The 18596-nt window shown below is 43.4% G+C and overlaps 1 protein-coding gene across 1 annotated transcript in view; it reads right to left on the reverse strand.

Moving 5' to 3' along the window:
* Positions 1 to 18596, reverse strand: part of T265_03503 (hypothetical protein) — a gene marked incomplete at both ends in the record, with an annotated part of 91637 nt that overhangs the window by 42160 nt on the left and 30881 nt on the right. Inside the window, 7 exons of the mRNA XM_009168003.1 lie at positions 2231 to 2376; positions 3415 to 3519; positions 6401 to 6453; positions 7271 to 7304; positions 7935 to 8030; positions 9498 to 9665; positions 15609 to 15734. Coding sequence (XP_009166267.1) covers positions 2231 to 2376; positions 3415 to 3519; positions 6401 to 6453; positions 7271 to 7304; positions 7935 to 8030; positions 9498 to 9665; positions 15609 to 15734 — 728 coding nt within the window. The remainder of the gene's footprint in view (positions 1 to 2230; positions 2377 to 3414; positions 3520 to 6400; positions 6454 to 7270; positions 7305 to 7934; positions 8031 to 9497; positions 9666 to 15608; positions 15735 to 18596) is intronic.

Here is an 18596-nt window from a genome sequence, read left to right on the forward strand (position 1 = left end):
TAAGTTACTTGAAGAGGCCAAGAAATGTTTTGCGGTGACTTTACTTATGTTGGAAAACATCACGACTCTCTGAAATATATTCAGATCCAAAACAATATGACTATACGTTTGAACCTCTATCCAGTAAGCTGTGGATGTTTGGACAGTGGTGCAACTCGCCTGAACTTGGGTAGTGCATGGTCTGACACTCTGTTCAACCGCGCGGTTCAGATTAGCTAGCCTGACGTTGGTTGGTTGTTCGAACAATCAATTCTCACGGGGAGATCTGTGTACTCTTCAGCACAGAGAGGAAGATCCAGACTCGAGAACATGATTCTCCGGATACTTTCGAAATTCCAAAAAATCGTTCAACTCTAGCACCCTGTCGATGCGTAACTGTCATATCTACCCGAAGGAAACATGAGGGCTCGGATACTGAAAGGTTGCCCAAGTATAGACAGGGGAAGTCGAGAGGCAGAGGTCGAGTTCACACCACGGACCTGCCGGTCAGTAAATTTGCGCTCTAACCACTGAGCGATCTCGGAATACACCAATCTACTCAGAAAGGAAAACCTCTAACAAGTCATATTAGACTTCATCGTTGGATCAACCAACCAACATTATATCCCTTAATGTGAACAGCATAATGAAAAGATGAGTAGTGCCGTAATCTCCCCAGGTTCAGAGTATTCTCGAATCGATTTATGAGAACCATACTGTCGGTAGTTCGCTACGAGCAAGAAACAACTTCATGGTTAAATTTCGAGTAAATTCTGTCTTCGCTGGTTCAGCNTTTCGAGTAAACTCTGTCTTTGCTGGTTCAGCAGCCCACCCCACCCCCCACAATTTCCAAAACGCCAACGGCAATTTTGGAGGACCCATTTGGAAGTCATACATAATCAATTTGGACACCTCTTTTTCATAAAGCTTTACTCAGCAGCCATTCAAACGTCATTTTGATCAATAAACATGATTTAAAGTTATGAAATTTTCTACATTGAGTGCTATTCAGTCCTAATCGGGTGATTTTCTCAAGCAAACTGCTGTGGGCCAAGGGGTCAACAATAACCCGTTCAATGCGCATATACCGCAAACAATCCGACCAGAAGTCGTGACCAGCAAACTCTAACCACCCAGCGTACTGCGTATCACACATGGTTCAATACAGTCAGTAACACCGCCAGATCTCAAAGGCAACTGCATTTCGAGGAAGTGGGTGACTACCGTAGTCCAAGAAGAAATCACTCGGTTTCGTCTGCCGACCCAAAGTGTGCAGGTTCAAATTTCCCTGAAGTGTTCAGCGCTGATTCCCTCGCGGCCAAGAATGAAGCAGCTGCAGTACTAATCGGCTTTTCAGCACAAATCAATGTGGCTTGCAGGATGAGATCCCCAATGGGAATCTTAGAATCTCTCCCATACACCAATGGATGTTGGCCTGCTTATTAGGGATACCGTTTTGGGATTAAGCCATACATACCGATACCCAAAGGTTAGGTAAGCCTCTTGGATTTTACACTTTATATAGAGATAGCTACTAGGCAACAAGAAATGTGGGTCGGCCCCTTGAATTCTCATGGGGGTCTTTAACATCCCGTTTAATCATTTTTCGGTAAATTCCATGTATTCTGAGATGGTCTATTTTGGCAACTCAACGGTAGCTAAGTAGTATTCACCCAAATAGTTTGACAGCGTAGTCAAATCAAGTTCTAAACCTAGTTTCGAGTCAACCTTCCACTCTACTGTTCTTTCAGATGACCAACCAAAATTGTGTTCATCAATAGACTCTACTCATATGAATTACAGGTGCCTTGTGGAGCTTTATATTAAAAACTTGTGTCCCACAAGAGAGTGAACCTACAAAAGAAGTAGGTTCTGATTGATTTTTGTGACGCGTGCTCCTGGGAAGTAGACAGAAAAGATGCATCGACAGATTACCATATTCAGATGTTCTTAGAGTAAGCACCCTTGAATGCTTAATGGATGAGTCTGGAGTCATTACCAGTTCAGGCATCCTCAAAAGTGTCAAACAAGGGCAAGGGTACTGATGAGATGTGTTTAAATGAAATATCAAGGTAACTGGTAGTTCGTTAAATACAAATAACAAAAATTGCAAGAGTCGATCATGCTTTTGTTTTGACGAAGTCTAAACCTAATTCATCCTGCCTAGTTCAGTTGGACACTCCGGGATAACAATGAAACTCAAGTTTCTCTGGTCTCATTTGATGATTGGTCAACACACAAGACACGTTACCTTTTATCCTTTGTAATCTTGGCGCAGACCAGAATATCGGAGAAGAGCAGAAGATAACGCAGCTTTCGTTCATCCGATTGCCAGTGGACCAACTCCACAACGAGAGAATGCATACGCAGTTTCCGTGAGTCTTTGTGTTTCGTTGCCTGCTTGCATAAGGTAAATGGAGACTTTCACAATGCACAAAACGTCGAGTAATACGTCGTATGCAGAGTAGAAAGTGTGTGTGCGCAAGCAAGATGGATAGCAACCTAAAGTAGGGTATACGCTTGCTACACCTCACCTACTTTGGGAAACCTGCGTAGATCTCGGTCCGTGATCGGAGTGAAATTGTCACCTGGTGAGGTAATCAGAGCTGTGAAAGTGAACCTACAGACTACGATTGCGACACACTGAAGAATGGATTGTGGGCCATGAAACTTCTGAGATTATGCCTCCTCTGTTTTGATCCACAGTCGTGTTCAACTTTTGAATTTACTTATGTCATCTACTGCATAATCAATCGATCGTCGTCAGCTGATTGTAGATGCAGCTGTTGGAACGCAGCCGGTACGCAGCCATGAGGACAGTTCTGGCTCGTGTCGATTCACGACAATGTTGATCCCAAATTCTGCAGCATTTCAACAGGATGAGTTCTCAAACGACAATAAAAAACAACAGGCTTTAATTACCTTTACAATGTCACAACAAGCAAGTGTTCAACAGGGAGTACGACATGCAAGGACGTCCGGGAGTGTCGTGAATGTTATTCAACCTACATAACAGAAGAACCAACAACACCGATGGCTGATTCATCGAACAACAAACTGCAGAACGAGATCTACTCAGTGGGGCAGTAAGGCTGATGATGCATATCAGAACATAGGCCTGGCGGATTCGTCAGTCCAGGTCCTGAGCTGTCAGAAGTTCGTAAGGAACACAAAGTGCAATGTGAATGAACAGAATAAGGGAGCGACTGAGACGAACATTCTATCCGCACAACGTATCCTGTTCAGGGTCTTATTCACTTTGAGCAACGTAGGCAAACACGTGGAGTAGTTTGCCGCTGCAGGTAGCAGTCGATGTCCTTGAATTTATCGAGCCGGCACATATTTATGGTTACCTGTCAATATGGGGACTATTCAACATCTAAATCACGTGAACGCTGCGATTTATTAATAATTCGATTTCTGACAAAGACTTACCTGACCTGACAAGGTAGATTCAATGGAATCTGTGATCAGTCTTTCGTACAAAGAAGCAAATGCCCTCTGGTCCGGATTGTTTGTCGGGGTGATTTGCCACAGCTCCTATTGGGTGAAAATAATTTAGAAACACCCTGTTTCAGTCATAAAATATCAGTCAAAGACTTTGTATGGTCTATCAAGAAACCCGTTCCGGTGCTTATCACTGACGAATAACTTCCAACGCGCGAGTACTCCAACAGTTCATCTTAGACGAGCTTGCCAAGTCTTTGAAAAACTCGGACCCAAATGATTCGCTCACAAAGAGCGGCGGCGTTTGAATCGCCAGACTTTTACGGATCAAATGAAGTGGGACGCGAAAACATAGAGCGAACTACACTCGTTTGCATACCAATACTGTTTTGACGGGAGACTCACCTTAAACCTAGCTGAATCTCTTGTGTATGGTGTTTTTAGCTTCACCAGACCGCCTCGTACTTCAGTTGGTACGCTATTCGAGATATCGCAGTATATGTAGAGACGTAACACACTACTCATAAGGTTGCTGAAACTCTTCGAAGTCCCTGATTCGTTTGTCACCGCGAACTGTGTGAATAAACCACCCCGATCGATTGAAAGTGACAAAGGCGGTGTGCCGAGCCACCCATACATACGGTGTGAACCCAAACGAACAAGACACACGGTAGAACAATAGAACGTGATCCACTGAGCAACGAAATTTCCAACCTAGAAGTTCTAATCTTATTTACAGGATGTTGGAGATCGAAAGATGTTTTTAACAGATTTGCTGTTTAACATTTCAAACTGACACTTTGAAAGCCCAGAAGGAGCAGAAGAACCTCACGTTGGCTATAATTTCGAGTTTTTGGCTGACGTCCGTAACCTTTGTTTAGGTGTTTTACAAATCATAACGCGGTATTTAGATTTATAAACGAGCTAATTTCTTCAGAATCTGCTCGAATCAAAAACGCATCCGGACGACTGCGGAATTTTGTTCAGTTTCCTGCTCATTCTCTGCTTTGTACGCACAGATTATCTGTCATGGATATCTGCTATACCGTCTGTAGTGACACGTGTTCGCTCTCCACAGTCATCAGACAGTAATCGAAGTCGAGGGCGACCCAGATCACAGATATTTGTTTCGTTAGTCACTCACGGAACCCCTTACTTTCGCTGTGCACGCTGTGGACGTTGAACGCATGGCAAAAACCTTATTCACAGTAGCGCATGCAAAAAACCGTGTAATACCACTCAAGAATTGTAGATTTTCCTACCGCCTTTCATATCACGTGATGCCTACCTCTGATGACAGGCGCTAATCAATTCCTGACAAAAGTGGGATCGAACAGTCTCCACATGCCCATCTGTGCTTACGCTTTTGAGAAGCTAATTCGTAGAAAATTTCTCCACACAGGAACTATGCAATGTGCGGTTCTTACGAAAGTCCACACACACAGAAACGCGGTGCACGTACTAATGTCACACGTGACCACACTGCACACAGGATAACGATGCTCATCTCGCCAAGACTTTGGTGTTAGTATTAACAGTAAACAGTTATCAGAGGACTAAGAAAATACGACTTTGCTCCTCGTTATCTTCAAATCGATGAATTTCCATTTTTAGGCATCCGTTCAATACCCAGCAAGTGTATTTTTTCACTGAGTTAGACGGCTTGGTCACGAACGTTTTACCATCACTATAGGCAGTATCATCAATGTGCTGCCGTGTGGCGGTGTGTCGGTCGTTGCGCGCTGATCAGTAACGTACATGTATTGCAATGTGTAGAAAGGGGACCCGCCACGTAGGCGAAAGTTTGATCATCGTGAAGTAAAGTCCAGCGCAAAATGGGCAATAATTAATTACTGTTATATTCGGAGTTATCGTATTGACAATCGAACTCTAAAGGAACAATCGATCACCGAATTTTTGGCCTTTTAGTGAATGGAACACTCTGAACCTGTGTGTACGAGGAGAGAGAGCATAGTATCAAATATTGTATTACAGCACCAACCATCCAGTGAAGTACATCGAAACTGTACTTGAGAGGACCGAGATACATCGTAGCACCACACAACTGAGAGAAAAATGAAGCAACTTATCACTGCGGACTGATTAAGAGTTGCAAGATGGCTGATCGAAAGTTTCAAGAAGATACCTCACTGACAGAGCAGCAACTACTTGGAAGAGCAACTGAACAGATAGGTCTATCTAAGCTGAAAACGTATGCGAAATCCAAGCGCCTACAAAGTGAGCGCTACTGTTTTAAAAAGGACCTCAAAACAGATAAACAGCTTTGATAAAACAGAAGGGAACAGTGTGGTAGATCGGATCAATTGCTACAAGCGCAACAAGCTTAATTTTGGGTGGGCCTAAATGAAAAAAAGCCTAACCACAACATCAGAAGATATCCCCATACATGAAGACTACTTTAAAATACTTGGAAAACGTGGCTTCTTGGGGACAATACGAAAGAGACGTCCGTCTGTGACCTGGATGTTTAGAACGGGCTCGGTCAACCAGCACCAGTTTGTGCAAGAGTGGTGACTCAGTCGGAATACTTAAGTGAAACCGATCATTGGATCAACAGATCAGAAGAAAATAAACCCTACAAGGACACATTGGCCATACTGTTTACAGCGCGGACCCCAGAGAAGTCAGGGCTGGTAGGAGCACCAATCAAAGAACTGGAGATCAAACGTCATGCGGACATTGACAAATCAGAACGCGGAACTAAACAGGTAGCCAATCACGCTCAAGGTAACTTCCCTCTAGCAAACCGCCATCACCACTCAGCGCACACTAACCGACGAATAGCTACACAGACTCATGATGTCACGTCGATCGATGATGAAATGTTTTCACCCCTACTGCCCAGCTCAGCAAAAAACTACCAACATCTTTCATGAAGCGGACAGTAAACTGTTAAGAGAACAGTTTTGTATACACTGCTTTGACCCAAAGTTTTTGACGCATTTTAGCTCACCTTTACATCCTCAGCTTCTTGAACCAGCCAATTCAAGGGCTCTTGCAGCGTTTCTGTGGAGGGGGTTAAACGTAGGGGAACGAGCTGAGTAGGTTGGGAAACTTGTCGGCCGCAAACAGTCAACTACAGTACGCTAACCAGGACTAATCGAGTAGGAACTAACTTACCTATGACTTTACCCTCTGATATGTGCGTTAAGAATAGCTTGGTCGACAGAGCGTCAGGTATTTTTTCCTCACCTCATGGATTCCATTTTGAAATTGACATTGAACAATATACTATATCAAACATATTAAGGTATCATTTAAAGGATTTGGTAAGGAATTTTATGAAACAATCCTCGGTCGTTCCTCACCCATTCCTAATTTGGTCAGAATCACATCTCTGTAGGTACGTCATCTAAAAGTTGGCAGCGGCTAACCCTTCGGTTCACTGACAGACTTATCACTCTACTTTCATCTGACGAGCACCACTACTCGGATGAGTATCAACAGAGGAATAGACTGTCATTCACTGTGTTAGCTTGGCTAACCTCATTCCAATTGTGAAGTAAATACACGGAGAGCTGAGACACGGAAATTTATGGTAATTTTTATTAGCGTCCAGCTGTAGCACCCTTTCAGTGGATAACTGCCATGCCACCCGAAGGTTGCACGAGGGCTGGGATACTGCCAGGTTGCTCAAGCCTAGACACGGAAAGTCGAGAGGCTGAGGTCGGGTTCGAACCACGGACCTTCCTGTCAGTGAAGTCGCGCTCTAACCACTTTGACCATCTTGCCCCTTATGATAATTCAACAATGACTTTATTGGAATTTCGTGTATTGTTCGAAATGTTGGTCTACACTGGACGGTATTTGAATGTAAACTTACGTCTGAGGGAATTCACTGCATGATTCTTTTGTTCCTGCATAGGTGAATATTAAATTGAAAAAAATCAATTTGTGGTCAGCCACTGGTAAATTAAATGTGATATTTTTTTACAATTTTGAACCGCCTGCGTTGCCCGGTGACTCTTGAAATCGCATTTTCAGTCCACGGAAAAGATCGGTAACATAGTTAAGCACGGCTGTGAGGTTCCAACCTCATAAGTAGTAACGTTAGATTCGGCAAAATAGCAAGGAAACTTCCTCATCCTATAAACGAAACTGTGATACTAAAAAAGAATGATCTATCAGGAGAGATCGATTTCATGAAAATGACATCGGGTATAATAGAAAAATGGATTTGTAGCCAATGTAATTACAGATTTCGCTTCCAAGAAGGGTTCTGCAAACGTCTGGGCATCCGTGGCACATAAAACAGTGTGCTTTCGGTTACGCAGAATAGTATAAGTCATGTGATGCTGTGCCTTAGACGTGTGTGCTTAAAGTTAGAATCCTATGTTGTTATATATGCAAAGGAAGTTTAACCGTTTAAGGGAAAAAGCTTTACTTTGCCGATGAAAAAACCATCAGGTGCATTATCTAGCAACATGATTCGTGTACATACAGATGCCTATTAGTCACGTGACAAAGAATTTCGTTGCATTCATTACCTCTGACGTTTCAGTTATGTCTGGCCAAGCAGGAACTTGATCCAAGAAACCAGTTAGAAGATTGTGATAGATGACCAGGTATTCCTGCCTTTGGATCTGAAAGTGAACCATGTGGAAAGTACTGTGATCGACTGACTGAAAAACTAGTTTCCTTACAAACCTACCGCTAAGCAACTCGCAGAAGAGGTTGAAATAGTCCCGGTTATTGTGACACATTCCTAACTCCGGTCATTCTACTGTCAGATGCCTCCGGTATCTCATCTAGTGCATTTGTTTTACTGCATAACTAATTCGTCCGATGCCCATCAGAAATTCTTTCGTTGATTTACCGCCTAGGGTTATTAAAACACGGTCTGTGATAAGGGAGAATAAACGTTCACTGAGTTGGATTTAATTCACGCTGTTCTCTGAAAGAATAAGGGTTTCTTTGAAAAGGAGAGCAAAGGTATACCAGTCTGCTTCTTTCTTTCTTTCTTTCTTCTTTTGCCAATTCACAATAAACCACTCCTAATCAAGATACAGCAAGTTTGATTGACAATGTTTCATGAATTTTCTGTGAACCATGTCTACCTGAGTCATGAATCCGTATTTTCCTTGTCTTTCTACCTACAATTCTCAGTTCCTGAGTGTGCATTCCATTATTGACTAAATCGTTGAAAAGCGAAGTTGACACAACGGCGTTTCCAACAGGGTTCTATCTCTTGAGGAAGCGTTCCACCGTAACGAAAACTGCGGAGCATGGAAATTGTTCCTTTTATGAGAGCGAAAGTGGTTTATTACCCGGGGAGGCAAATTGTAACCACAAAAGTTCCGCTTCAGTTGTGTCTCCTGTAGAAACCAAATTCGTGCGCAGTGGTGATAGTATTTGTCTAGATCTATCCAGTTTGTGCTCAAATAGAACTCGGGACTGCGCTCAGCTGATGAGCCTCAAGAAGAGTGAAACTGGTCGTGTGCAGTCGAAGAGCCTTCAGAATCCTGATGAGTAACGTGTTACAACGGAACATAGCAGCTTTAACCTCATGGACATGTTAGATTTTTGTACATTCAGCAAGTTTCGCTCACACAAGTTCTTTTCATTCACATTTTGTCATGGCCGACGAGTGATTCAGGTGTACAATTAAGAAACTTCTTGCTTATCTCTGCCTCGTTTACGTTTTTGAAGTTAAACAGGTGATTTGCTCATGAAGTAACAGTTCCTGTTTTAAAATGCGACTGCACGGCGCATTTCAAGAGAAACCGGAATAAGAAGCATTGCTTTGGCTGGAACCGCGTCCATCAGGACTTCAGTAAAACAAGAACGTTGAACAGCTGATGTCGCCTGGCTCCTCTGACAGCGAGGTATGACCATGTTTGCTAAACCAATTTGCCACGTTACTCATGAGTAGTCTGCATTAGTTGTGAAATTTTGTGGTTGACGGCGATGCTCTAAGCTTGCTATCGAAACAACATACAACCGTGTCTGAAGTCATCAGCTCGGCGATTACAGGTGAATCTAGGTTAAGCCATATGTGTTACCTACCACAGTTCAGAGGATTGAAGAACATGTGCGAAAAAGCCACTCACCACACAGCGAAATATTTCAGCAACTTCTGTGTCCGGATTGTCAAAGGCGGGTTCCAACCGCTTAAATTTGGTGACGAATTCCTTTTGTAGATCATGCAACTTTTGTATAATATTGTAAGCCTTGTTTATCAGATCCGTATTCATTGATGATTTCAGATCACAGAATTTCTGAAGGAGAACAATCGACAATGCAGGGTAGTCATAAACAGTATTCGTATTTGAGAGGATAAACAATTGGCCTGCCACTGATAGGACACCCTGCTGATTATTACTGCAATCATAGTGGGATCAGCCTTGGTTTGAACAAATGTCTGTTCAAAAATCGTTGCTAGATCACGTGGACAGTGTGGACTTTTGAGAAGAAAAAACACAATATGAATAACGAATTCCTCAAAATCCCAAAAGACTTTCGTCAAGATTCCTCAGTCACAAGACGGTTCCCGTTGCGGTATTTACAAAAATCGAAAACTCCTTTGCTTGGGACTTTCCTTAAAGGTGTTGTAACTTGCTGAACGGTAGTGCAACTCTGAATCGCTCCCTTGGCTTCCTGCTTCGCCCGGCACGGTAGCTCTACACAGNTTGTGTCTTGCTGAACGGTAGTGCAACTCTGTATCAGTCCCTTGGCTTCCTGTTCCGCCCACTATGGTATATCAGAAGGCATGGTAGCTCTACACAGTCCTTTATGAAGACAAAGGAAAATTGTTACAACTGTATTTATAGGGTAATCACAGGGTGGTCCACAAGGTCGTGCCAGAATCTCCGTGAGAGGACGAAAAGCGTCGAGTCAAAGGTGCTTGACTCGATTGGCTGGCATTCTGACCAATCAGGGCATGCAGTCGTTTGGTCCGTGTCCTGCACGTGACACATCTGTCCAGATGATGTGATGTTCGGTTATTAGGGTCGGCTGGCCTCCGAACAAAATGATCCGCAACTCAGATGTAAGCTGTGCCTGTGATTGCCCGAATGAGTGCTAGAAATGTAGGGACCTTGAACGTTTGTGGTAGGTAAGCCGTAGGCTCCCTCCGCGCCCCAATTTTATCTTTCCATTATAAGGGCTTACTCGAATAAAATGACATGTGGTACGGCAGTCAGACACCCATGTTCTCGTCTCTCATTGCTGTTAGTGATAACCCTGATGATGTGGCTGCATGCACGCCGATACCTAGGCGCCTGACTGGAATTGAAACTCTGGATTTGCGAATTGGGAATTTGTTGAACTATTGGTAGCTCGGGTGAGTTTATTGGTTGTTGATCAGGTGGCTGTTGATCTGTTCGCCGAGCTTGGCAATTGGCTTGCAAACGTTTCGTTGGGTGCACCCAACTGCGCACTGATGAGGCCTCCTCGTATGGTGACGAAACGTTTGCAAGCCAATTGTCAAGCTCGGCGAACAGATCAACAAGATTTGCGAATTTGCAGAGTCCCTGACTCCAATTCACTTGTTTTGTTATCATTCTATTATCAGGGGGAGAAAACAAATCGCACCAAGGCTCATATGTATGTAAAATTCTCGAGTTTACGTTTGAATAAAGGTGCGACTACTTTATTTTGCCATGTATACTTTTGTATTATTCATTACGAACAATAAAATCCATTAGATATGCTGTCTGACGGGGCAGTACCACAGCATGAAGTCTAGTTTTCGGTTAAAATGTACCTCATGAGGTTTATAGGTTTGTTGGCATTACTGAAAACGCATAAAAGAGGAAGATGCGATCACAGACTCAAAACGGGGGACAGTAGTAATTATAGATAAGTGTCAAAGACATTGGTTGACGGAAAATTCAAGGTACGAACACGTCGGGAAATGAGCTGATGCCGTTATAGAAGAGCAGCAAGAACTTGACATGTCTCTCGTATGAGTTCACTGTTTATCCCACTGTTTATCACGTCAAATCGGTCTATCACCCATTGCTTTCCCCAGACCAAGCTACTTTGTTCGTGCTATATACCTTCAAACATTACCCAATTTCTGGTACTTGTGAGTTACTTACCTAAAACTTCCCGGTTAAACTCTTTGCCCCATTCTCTTTTCAGGCATACGACTTCTGCCCGTAATTGTTCATGTATCTGGCGAGGTAGCACTACAACGATATTCCGCTCACCGTCTTTTTCGTAGCAATATTTTTTCATAAAAGGAACTACTCACAAGGTTGCTGAAAACTCTTCGACAGCCCACGACCGTTTCGCCCCTCTTGGAACTCATCAGGTGGGCGCAGTCCCCGAGTTTCCGTCAACCTTATGTTCTACTTGAACCCAAATCGCACTGTTTTTGAGAAATACACTAATTTGCAAATCAATTTGGTTTTCACGGGAGACTCAACTGAATCTCCCGTCTATGATATTCTGCAACTGAATGTGCTGCACACAGGCCGCCTCATGTGGGCTGTCGAAGAGTTTTCAGCAAACTTGTGAGTAGTTCCTTTTATGAAAAAATACTGCGATATCTCGAAGATCATGCCAACTAAAACGTGAGGCGGTCTGTGTGCAGCACATCCAGTTGCAGGACCTCATAAACGAGAGATTCGTTTGAGTCCCCCGTGAAAACCAAATTGATTTGCAATTGTAAACAGTTTGTTCATTCACCGGAGCACTGATCCACTTTCATGAATATTCCCTCTGAATGTTTGTACGTTCTTCACTATCACAACCGACGATGCCACGATAAAAAGCCATACTCATAGAGTTGTTGAAAAATTTTGACAGCCCACAATCGGTTTCGTTCCTCTTCTCGGGTCTGAAAAGATAGCCCGGTGCCTCCATCGTCCCTATGCTCTAATTGAGACCAAATTATGCACACTACTTTGATTTTGATGGATGAGCCAAATGAATCCCAACTGAACCTATCTTTTGGGATTGTTAGTCAGCCTCCACTTATCAAATCCTTCCTCAGTTGACTGTTTGTCACTTCTTCAGTCCGAAACTTGCGCTCCAGAAGTTGTGGCCTTCATAGTCTGCCTACTCCAGCTCATCGGTGTGGTCCATCTAAGCCCCGATCCGCGCACGTGGATGTCCCAGTTCCATCAAACTCATTCTGTCCAGAGTTTGGGGGACTACTGCGAACATCACCAATATGTTTTCAAGCGAAACTGCTCCAGTGTTAACCCCTTCTGTTTTCTATGGTAGTTCATTTTACCGAAACTGTTTTGGTAGAGCTTAGTTGGCGCCAGAACTTTGCATCGCAATCCACACGAGAATACCTTTGTTGACCTGCATTCTCCCTTGGTCAATCGTATCGACACGAATTAGTTGCGCTTTTCTCAGATCCACAACTTCCAGAGAGGATTTCGTCATCTTTTGTGACATCTAGCACATTCGTGAGAATTCCCGACTGGAGCTTCTCGAGTGCTTTCCCGTCCAACCCATTCAAAACCCATCATCTCTCTTGCTCTATCGTCTCTACCACTGACCTTTCGTTTCGCTCATCAGTCGCCTCCTTTCCATCCCACAGACCACAGCTCGTCTCTTGGTTTACACATCCCAAACAGTTTTTTTCCACTTTCATTCTCAGGCAAACTAGTTAAGGTGTCCAAAAAATGAATCTGTTTTCCGCTTTTGAAGATGCTCCCTGAAATATCTGTCCTGAGACTATCAGGTTCGGTTCACCAATACTGCTACTTGCATTCTATCCCCTTGCATACTCACTCGGTTCATCCGAAGGCTGTATACGCCATCGCCATGTTTCTTGTGGTCAAACTTCTTCGATTCTTCGCTCCAAGGTTATGCAATCAATGAAACAGCTTTTTTTGCTTGTAATCACTCTTTCGAGGCTGAACACGCCGATATTACACACAACGCTTTCCTTATGACATTGTCACAAACCACGCTGACCTGAAGCAAACGTTCTTCGACTCCCAACTTCATGAGGACCTCCCTGAAGTTTATCTTTAAAACCTTGTTGAATCACTGAAAGTTGTATCTTCTGACATTCCTTATGTGAGTTCGAAAAATATTGATGTAGTCATATTGTCTTTGAGGAAAAAAATTAGACCAGCTAATCATATCATCGTACTCATGAAGGATGGTAACTACAACTTAACTCAGTATGTTCGAGCGATAGAAACTGAGTTCTCCATGAGTACACCGGCTGATCAAACCAACGTCATCACCATGGTAGGGAATTTGTCCTACTCTATGCTGAAGCGAAAAGGACCTTACAGCTGATTCATCCTTATTGAGAATCAGTAACGGAACTCCAGGGAGTTTCGAGCCTGAAGCTTTGCAGTAATTAGTCTGAAAACAACTGTTCGGTAGCTAGCAAGTGATCAGCAATGTGATTGGTTTGAACTTGGATATTGCACTCAGATATTGTACTATTCATTCTTCAGTCACATCACGTGGTCACGTGACTGACCGCCCGCTTGAGTGACGACCTATGGGACGAAAGTTTCACTCACGGGGCGAAATTTTTTCTTCCTTGCATAAAATTATAGACAGATTGTTGCTAGTGAGAGAAAGTACGGGGTTTTTTAATGAAGCGTTTGTCTTGCAATTAAATCTAATCTAAGTTGGAAAGATTTTCATGGGATGCAGATGCCAAGACCGCTTTCGAACGCCAAGCATCGCTTGGTTTGCGTTTGCCATTGTTGCCCATCAGAGTCAAGCCAAGAGGTGAACAGACTCTTCAACTACCAAGACGTTCCCTTAATCATCTTCAGGGCAGTGCGGTATCCGGGACAAAATCAACATGGTTATCATCGTTACTTATCTCACTGTGGCTAAATGATGAACATATTCACGTGCACTGCACAACATTCAGTTGTTATCTAAATTCCACAAAATACGAATTCGTACGCCGTTTTAGTGTCGGTTCCCTGTGCAATCGCCATTCAACGATGAGAGACGCTGCATCCTGTCAACGTGCCGGTTAATTTATCACGCTGCCAATCAGCCACTCGTGAACATCTAAACTTGTTTGGCAGCTGCAGATTCAAATCTCGCTAGAGATTCTTGAAAAGCGCACCTTCGATGATCTCCAACAGAGTTGACTTTTTAGCATAGACTGACTTCATTTCTGGGATGGATTCTCGATGAGAATTTTCAAAACCTACCATCAAACATGGACTTGTTATCACTGATCGTTGTGAAACCGTCATATTTTAAGTCGCAGATGTTTAGCAATATGCTTCTGCGTGTTTGTCCATCGATTGAAGTCCCCTGGGTCAATAGCAGAATGAGGGGCTAGCATGGTTCAAGAAAGAACACTGTTTAAAAGCACTCATACGAATCAATTTCGTTGTTCGCTTTTGTGTTTGTCTGCTAGCGCCTACGCGTTCAAACCATGAAGCTAGCGAATCAGGGATTAGGAGGATGAGTGAAGCGTGATCACAATCGTAACCGACGATTGGTTCATCCGAGATCCAGTCGAGAATAGGCTTCTGTATTCTATTGATTTTATTGATTGGCGTGATTAATGAAGGTATAACCAAACCGCTTAGGCCACGCTAACCTATTGGTTCAAATCAGTTAAAAGCATTTTAAACTCCACTCAGGCCTGTCAGTTCAGATAGCCAGGGCTTTCGCAGAGTTGGATATTTGGCTTCTGGGCTAATCGCAGGTGTCTACGAAGTCAACCAGTGCAGAACCACTGTAGGTCTGTACAGCTCAGCTTCTCAGCTTGAAGACGCGTTGGCTTACTGTGTGCAGGTTCACCGCACTTTGGATTCCGTTCACAGAAAAATCTATTCCGGATATCACTCAGCTTTGCTGGCCGTTTTTCTAAGAAAACAGCTATTAATTTCCACAGCGACGTTATTCAGTTAGGAAAACGAATTTTGGAAGAACAATAAAAGTTAATTCATTATCTTCATAAACCCAAGTCAAAAAATGACAAACCTTGTCACGTTACGGATCTAAATCGCGTGATGCTATCGTTAAAGTTGTGTGCACTCAACATAGCATGCCAACTAGTCTCGTTGATCGTGTTTTTTGGTCACATGACTTGATCAATCAGGTGCACCAGGCTAGTGTGGTGCATACATTCACTTACCAATACAATCTAATGCAGAATTGATGAACAAGCGATTTAGAACGTTTACAGTCTACTGTGACAAAAAGTGTGAAATAGCAATCTGTTGAACTGATCTTATCCCTCTCTGAACAGACAAACCTACCGACAAAAGACACGTGAGAAGTGACAGTTTAGACTCTTCGCGATTCAAGCGATAGTGCAGCATAGTTCCTCTATCGTCCATCACTGGCAGCGAGGTCTTCCTTCGTGTCAGGCCTTCAAATGCTGCCTGAATGGAAAGAGAGGTGGAGATAACATTCATGGTCAGCTTGTATGCAATGAGTTGAAAATACTTAGATAGTGGGTTGCGAATCAGGTGCACTGTAAATGTGCTCATTCTGATTGTTCAGTGACTGGCTTTTTGGGTCTTGGAAACGTGAATCATGAGGGCTTTACTATTTGGTCTGTTTGTTGAATTGCTCCGACTACAACTGTTTCAGGCTGTCTCAATATGACTGCGGATAATTAGCTGTCCTCTGAGCGAAAAGCGTTTCCTAATGGCAGTTCACTCGAAGGTGCATGTCACGTGCCACATCGCCGTATCTGGAATTGCAAACCAAGTGATTGTCGTTCACACTGCAATCAGGGTAAATCTTTTAGCTCTTTTGAAACTTGGGAGCGCTCAATGTTATGGGAACCGCCTGACTTCCGCGGCGACTGTGGGTCAAAAAACCGGACAGGATACTTATGAGTGATTCTCCGTAAACAAAAACTCAAAAAGTTACAAACTGTAGCTCCCAATCCTATGGATGAGGCCCCAAGTGTACCGATTCTAAAAAAACAGAGTCAAAGGATCGATTTTGTGGCTCAGTATTTTAACTTTCACTAAATTTCAAACACCATAGGATCAAACTGAAATGAAAGTCACGTGATTTTGATGAACATTTCGTTTTTGTGAGCAGCGAATTGGAGGATGACCGGCGTGGTTTCAGCAATACACGTGGCCAGTCTGACAAACAGCTGATATGACGATCAGTTGTAAACAGCGAGCAACGAATGCTCAATCAACCATCTTTTTTGAACACTGTCATGAAAATTTCGGGTGAATTGCGCAAAGAGGACTTTGCGCATCAATATATTAGTACCATTAATACGTATAATATGGCAGCCACCTACTCAGCCGTTCAGATAATGATTACCGAAAAACAATATGGTGGATCAAAACTCCGTCAGTCTAATCAACCAGCAATCACATGGGTCCATTCGTACGCAGCTGTGTGGTTATATACGCACATTGGAAACGTTAGTAAAAGAGTGCAACGCTGGTTGGCTCTGATATAGCTTTGAAAGAGTTGAAAATCAGTGCTCCGGTTATTAGGCGTTCAGTAGAGACAGGCGCCGAGTTCAATACCACTCCTCCTCTTTCTGGGTTAAAGTTCGAAATGGCCGTCCAATCAGAACTAGATTCCTTGAGGTGGTCATGAGTAATCGATTTCTTCTGAGACCATCTGATCAAACTACCGCTACATTTCGTTCCATCTCGCAAGCACAAACGAGACTGAAGAGAGTGAATTCTGTTCCCCATCATTGTTGTTCTCACCGTCTTATTGAAATCTTGATACTCCTGGACAACGATAATGACTGACAAAAGTCTGGAAGGTATGTAATGTCTATCAAGTAGGGTTTTCATTGGACAGGTGAAGTCTCTGACCTAACTTTCCATCCAACAACTCGCACCGTTTATCGGGTGTTTACCGATTCAACTTGGTCGTTCCAACCTCTGCGCAACTACGGGTGGCGCTGTCTACGCCTGATTCAGACTATGAATATTCAAAAAGTCTTTATGGTACTAGGATTGTTCGCTGGAGAAAACAACATAGCTCTATGGTTGCCGGGGACCTACAGTACATCATTTATCCAAGCCCAACACCAACCAAGAATCGGTATTCTACTCACGCCTGGCAAAAGCTGTCCAGGCGTCGTACTGTCGACAGTGGGAGTCGTTGGGTATTTCGTAAAAGACGTACCTTGAACTTATTGTCCTAGGATGTCGTGGGTGGGTAGTGCTTTCATAAAAAAAACAAAATATGATAATCTAATCATTAAATGCGACTGAGAAACCTCAAAGACACATCCGGATGGGCATGCCGGACGAGACAATACTGATGAATGACTCGCAAATTTAGAGTAGAGCAGGTATCTCGCTGTTTTCTCTACGGTGTATTCGTCATAAGCTCATCCACCGCAGGCCAGATCACCGTAGTTTACTAATTTTCTGCCGCTCATTTGAGGTGATGTGTGACAACAACCCAAATGTTTTGGCGCTGGGTGTGTAAGACAGCGGAACAACCAATCCAAGCCCAACACCGCACCGATCAACATTCGGAGGTACTGCTATCCGGAACAACTAGGTAGGAGCTTATCGAAACTGGCCACGGACGGCTACCAGTGTAACGGCGGATACTACTGATGAGCTGTGCGAGTAGTATGTTGTTTTCGCGTAATTCCGTTCCGCGTTTACTGGAAGATAGGCCTTATTACAGAACCTGTGGAACTGCTTTGCAGCGTTAGTCTACAATTGCGTGATGGTCAATGAATATCCAGTAAAGTTCAAGAAGACGCCTGAGGATGTCCAGTTTATAAAAATAAGGTGCATATGGGTTGTTTACTTTCCTGTCCAATAGTTTGTAACCCTTTAATTAGTGTTTGCCAATTAATGGTTTCCAGGAGAGGGTTTTTCTTCCTTACACCAGTTGGGTGGCAGCGAGCTGAAGGGTAGACAGCAGATAGCAGCTGAATAACACGGGACTCAACAGACAATCAGGGGATCTCGCTGTGCCAGCACACGCCACGCACATACTGAAGCAATTCACACCACTTTTCCTAAGCTAAGCTCCTTGGACACTATACACGCTTGCATTCAACAGTAATTGTGCTTTCTCTCTCTCTCTCTCTGTCATCACAACCCCATCTTTCTGAGCGTCCTTGACATTCCTGATACGTTCATGTCCCGAGTTATCAGGCGGTATGGTTGCACAATTTAGACCTACTCACATTGAAACAGTAGTTGATCACCTCTTGCCTAACGATCAAAATCTACTTATGTTACGTCTTGTTCCACAAAACCTTTCTGAAGGTGGGTTTGTGGGGC

Source organism: Opisthorchis viverrini, assembly GCF_000715545.1.
Source record: "Opisthorchis viverrini unplaced genomic scaffold opera_v5_50, whole genome shotgun sequence".
Taxonomy (NCBI): domain Eukaryota; kingdom Metazoa; phylum Platyhelminthes; class Trematoda; order Opisthorchiida; family Opisthorchiidae; genus Opisthorchis; species Opisthorchis viverrini.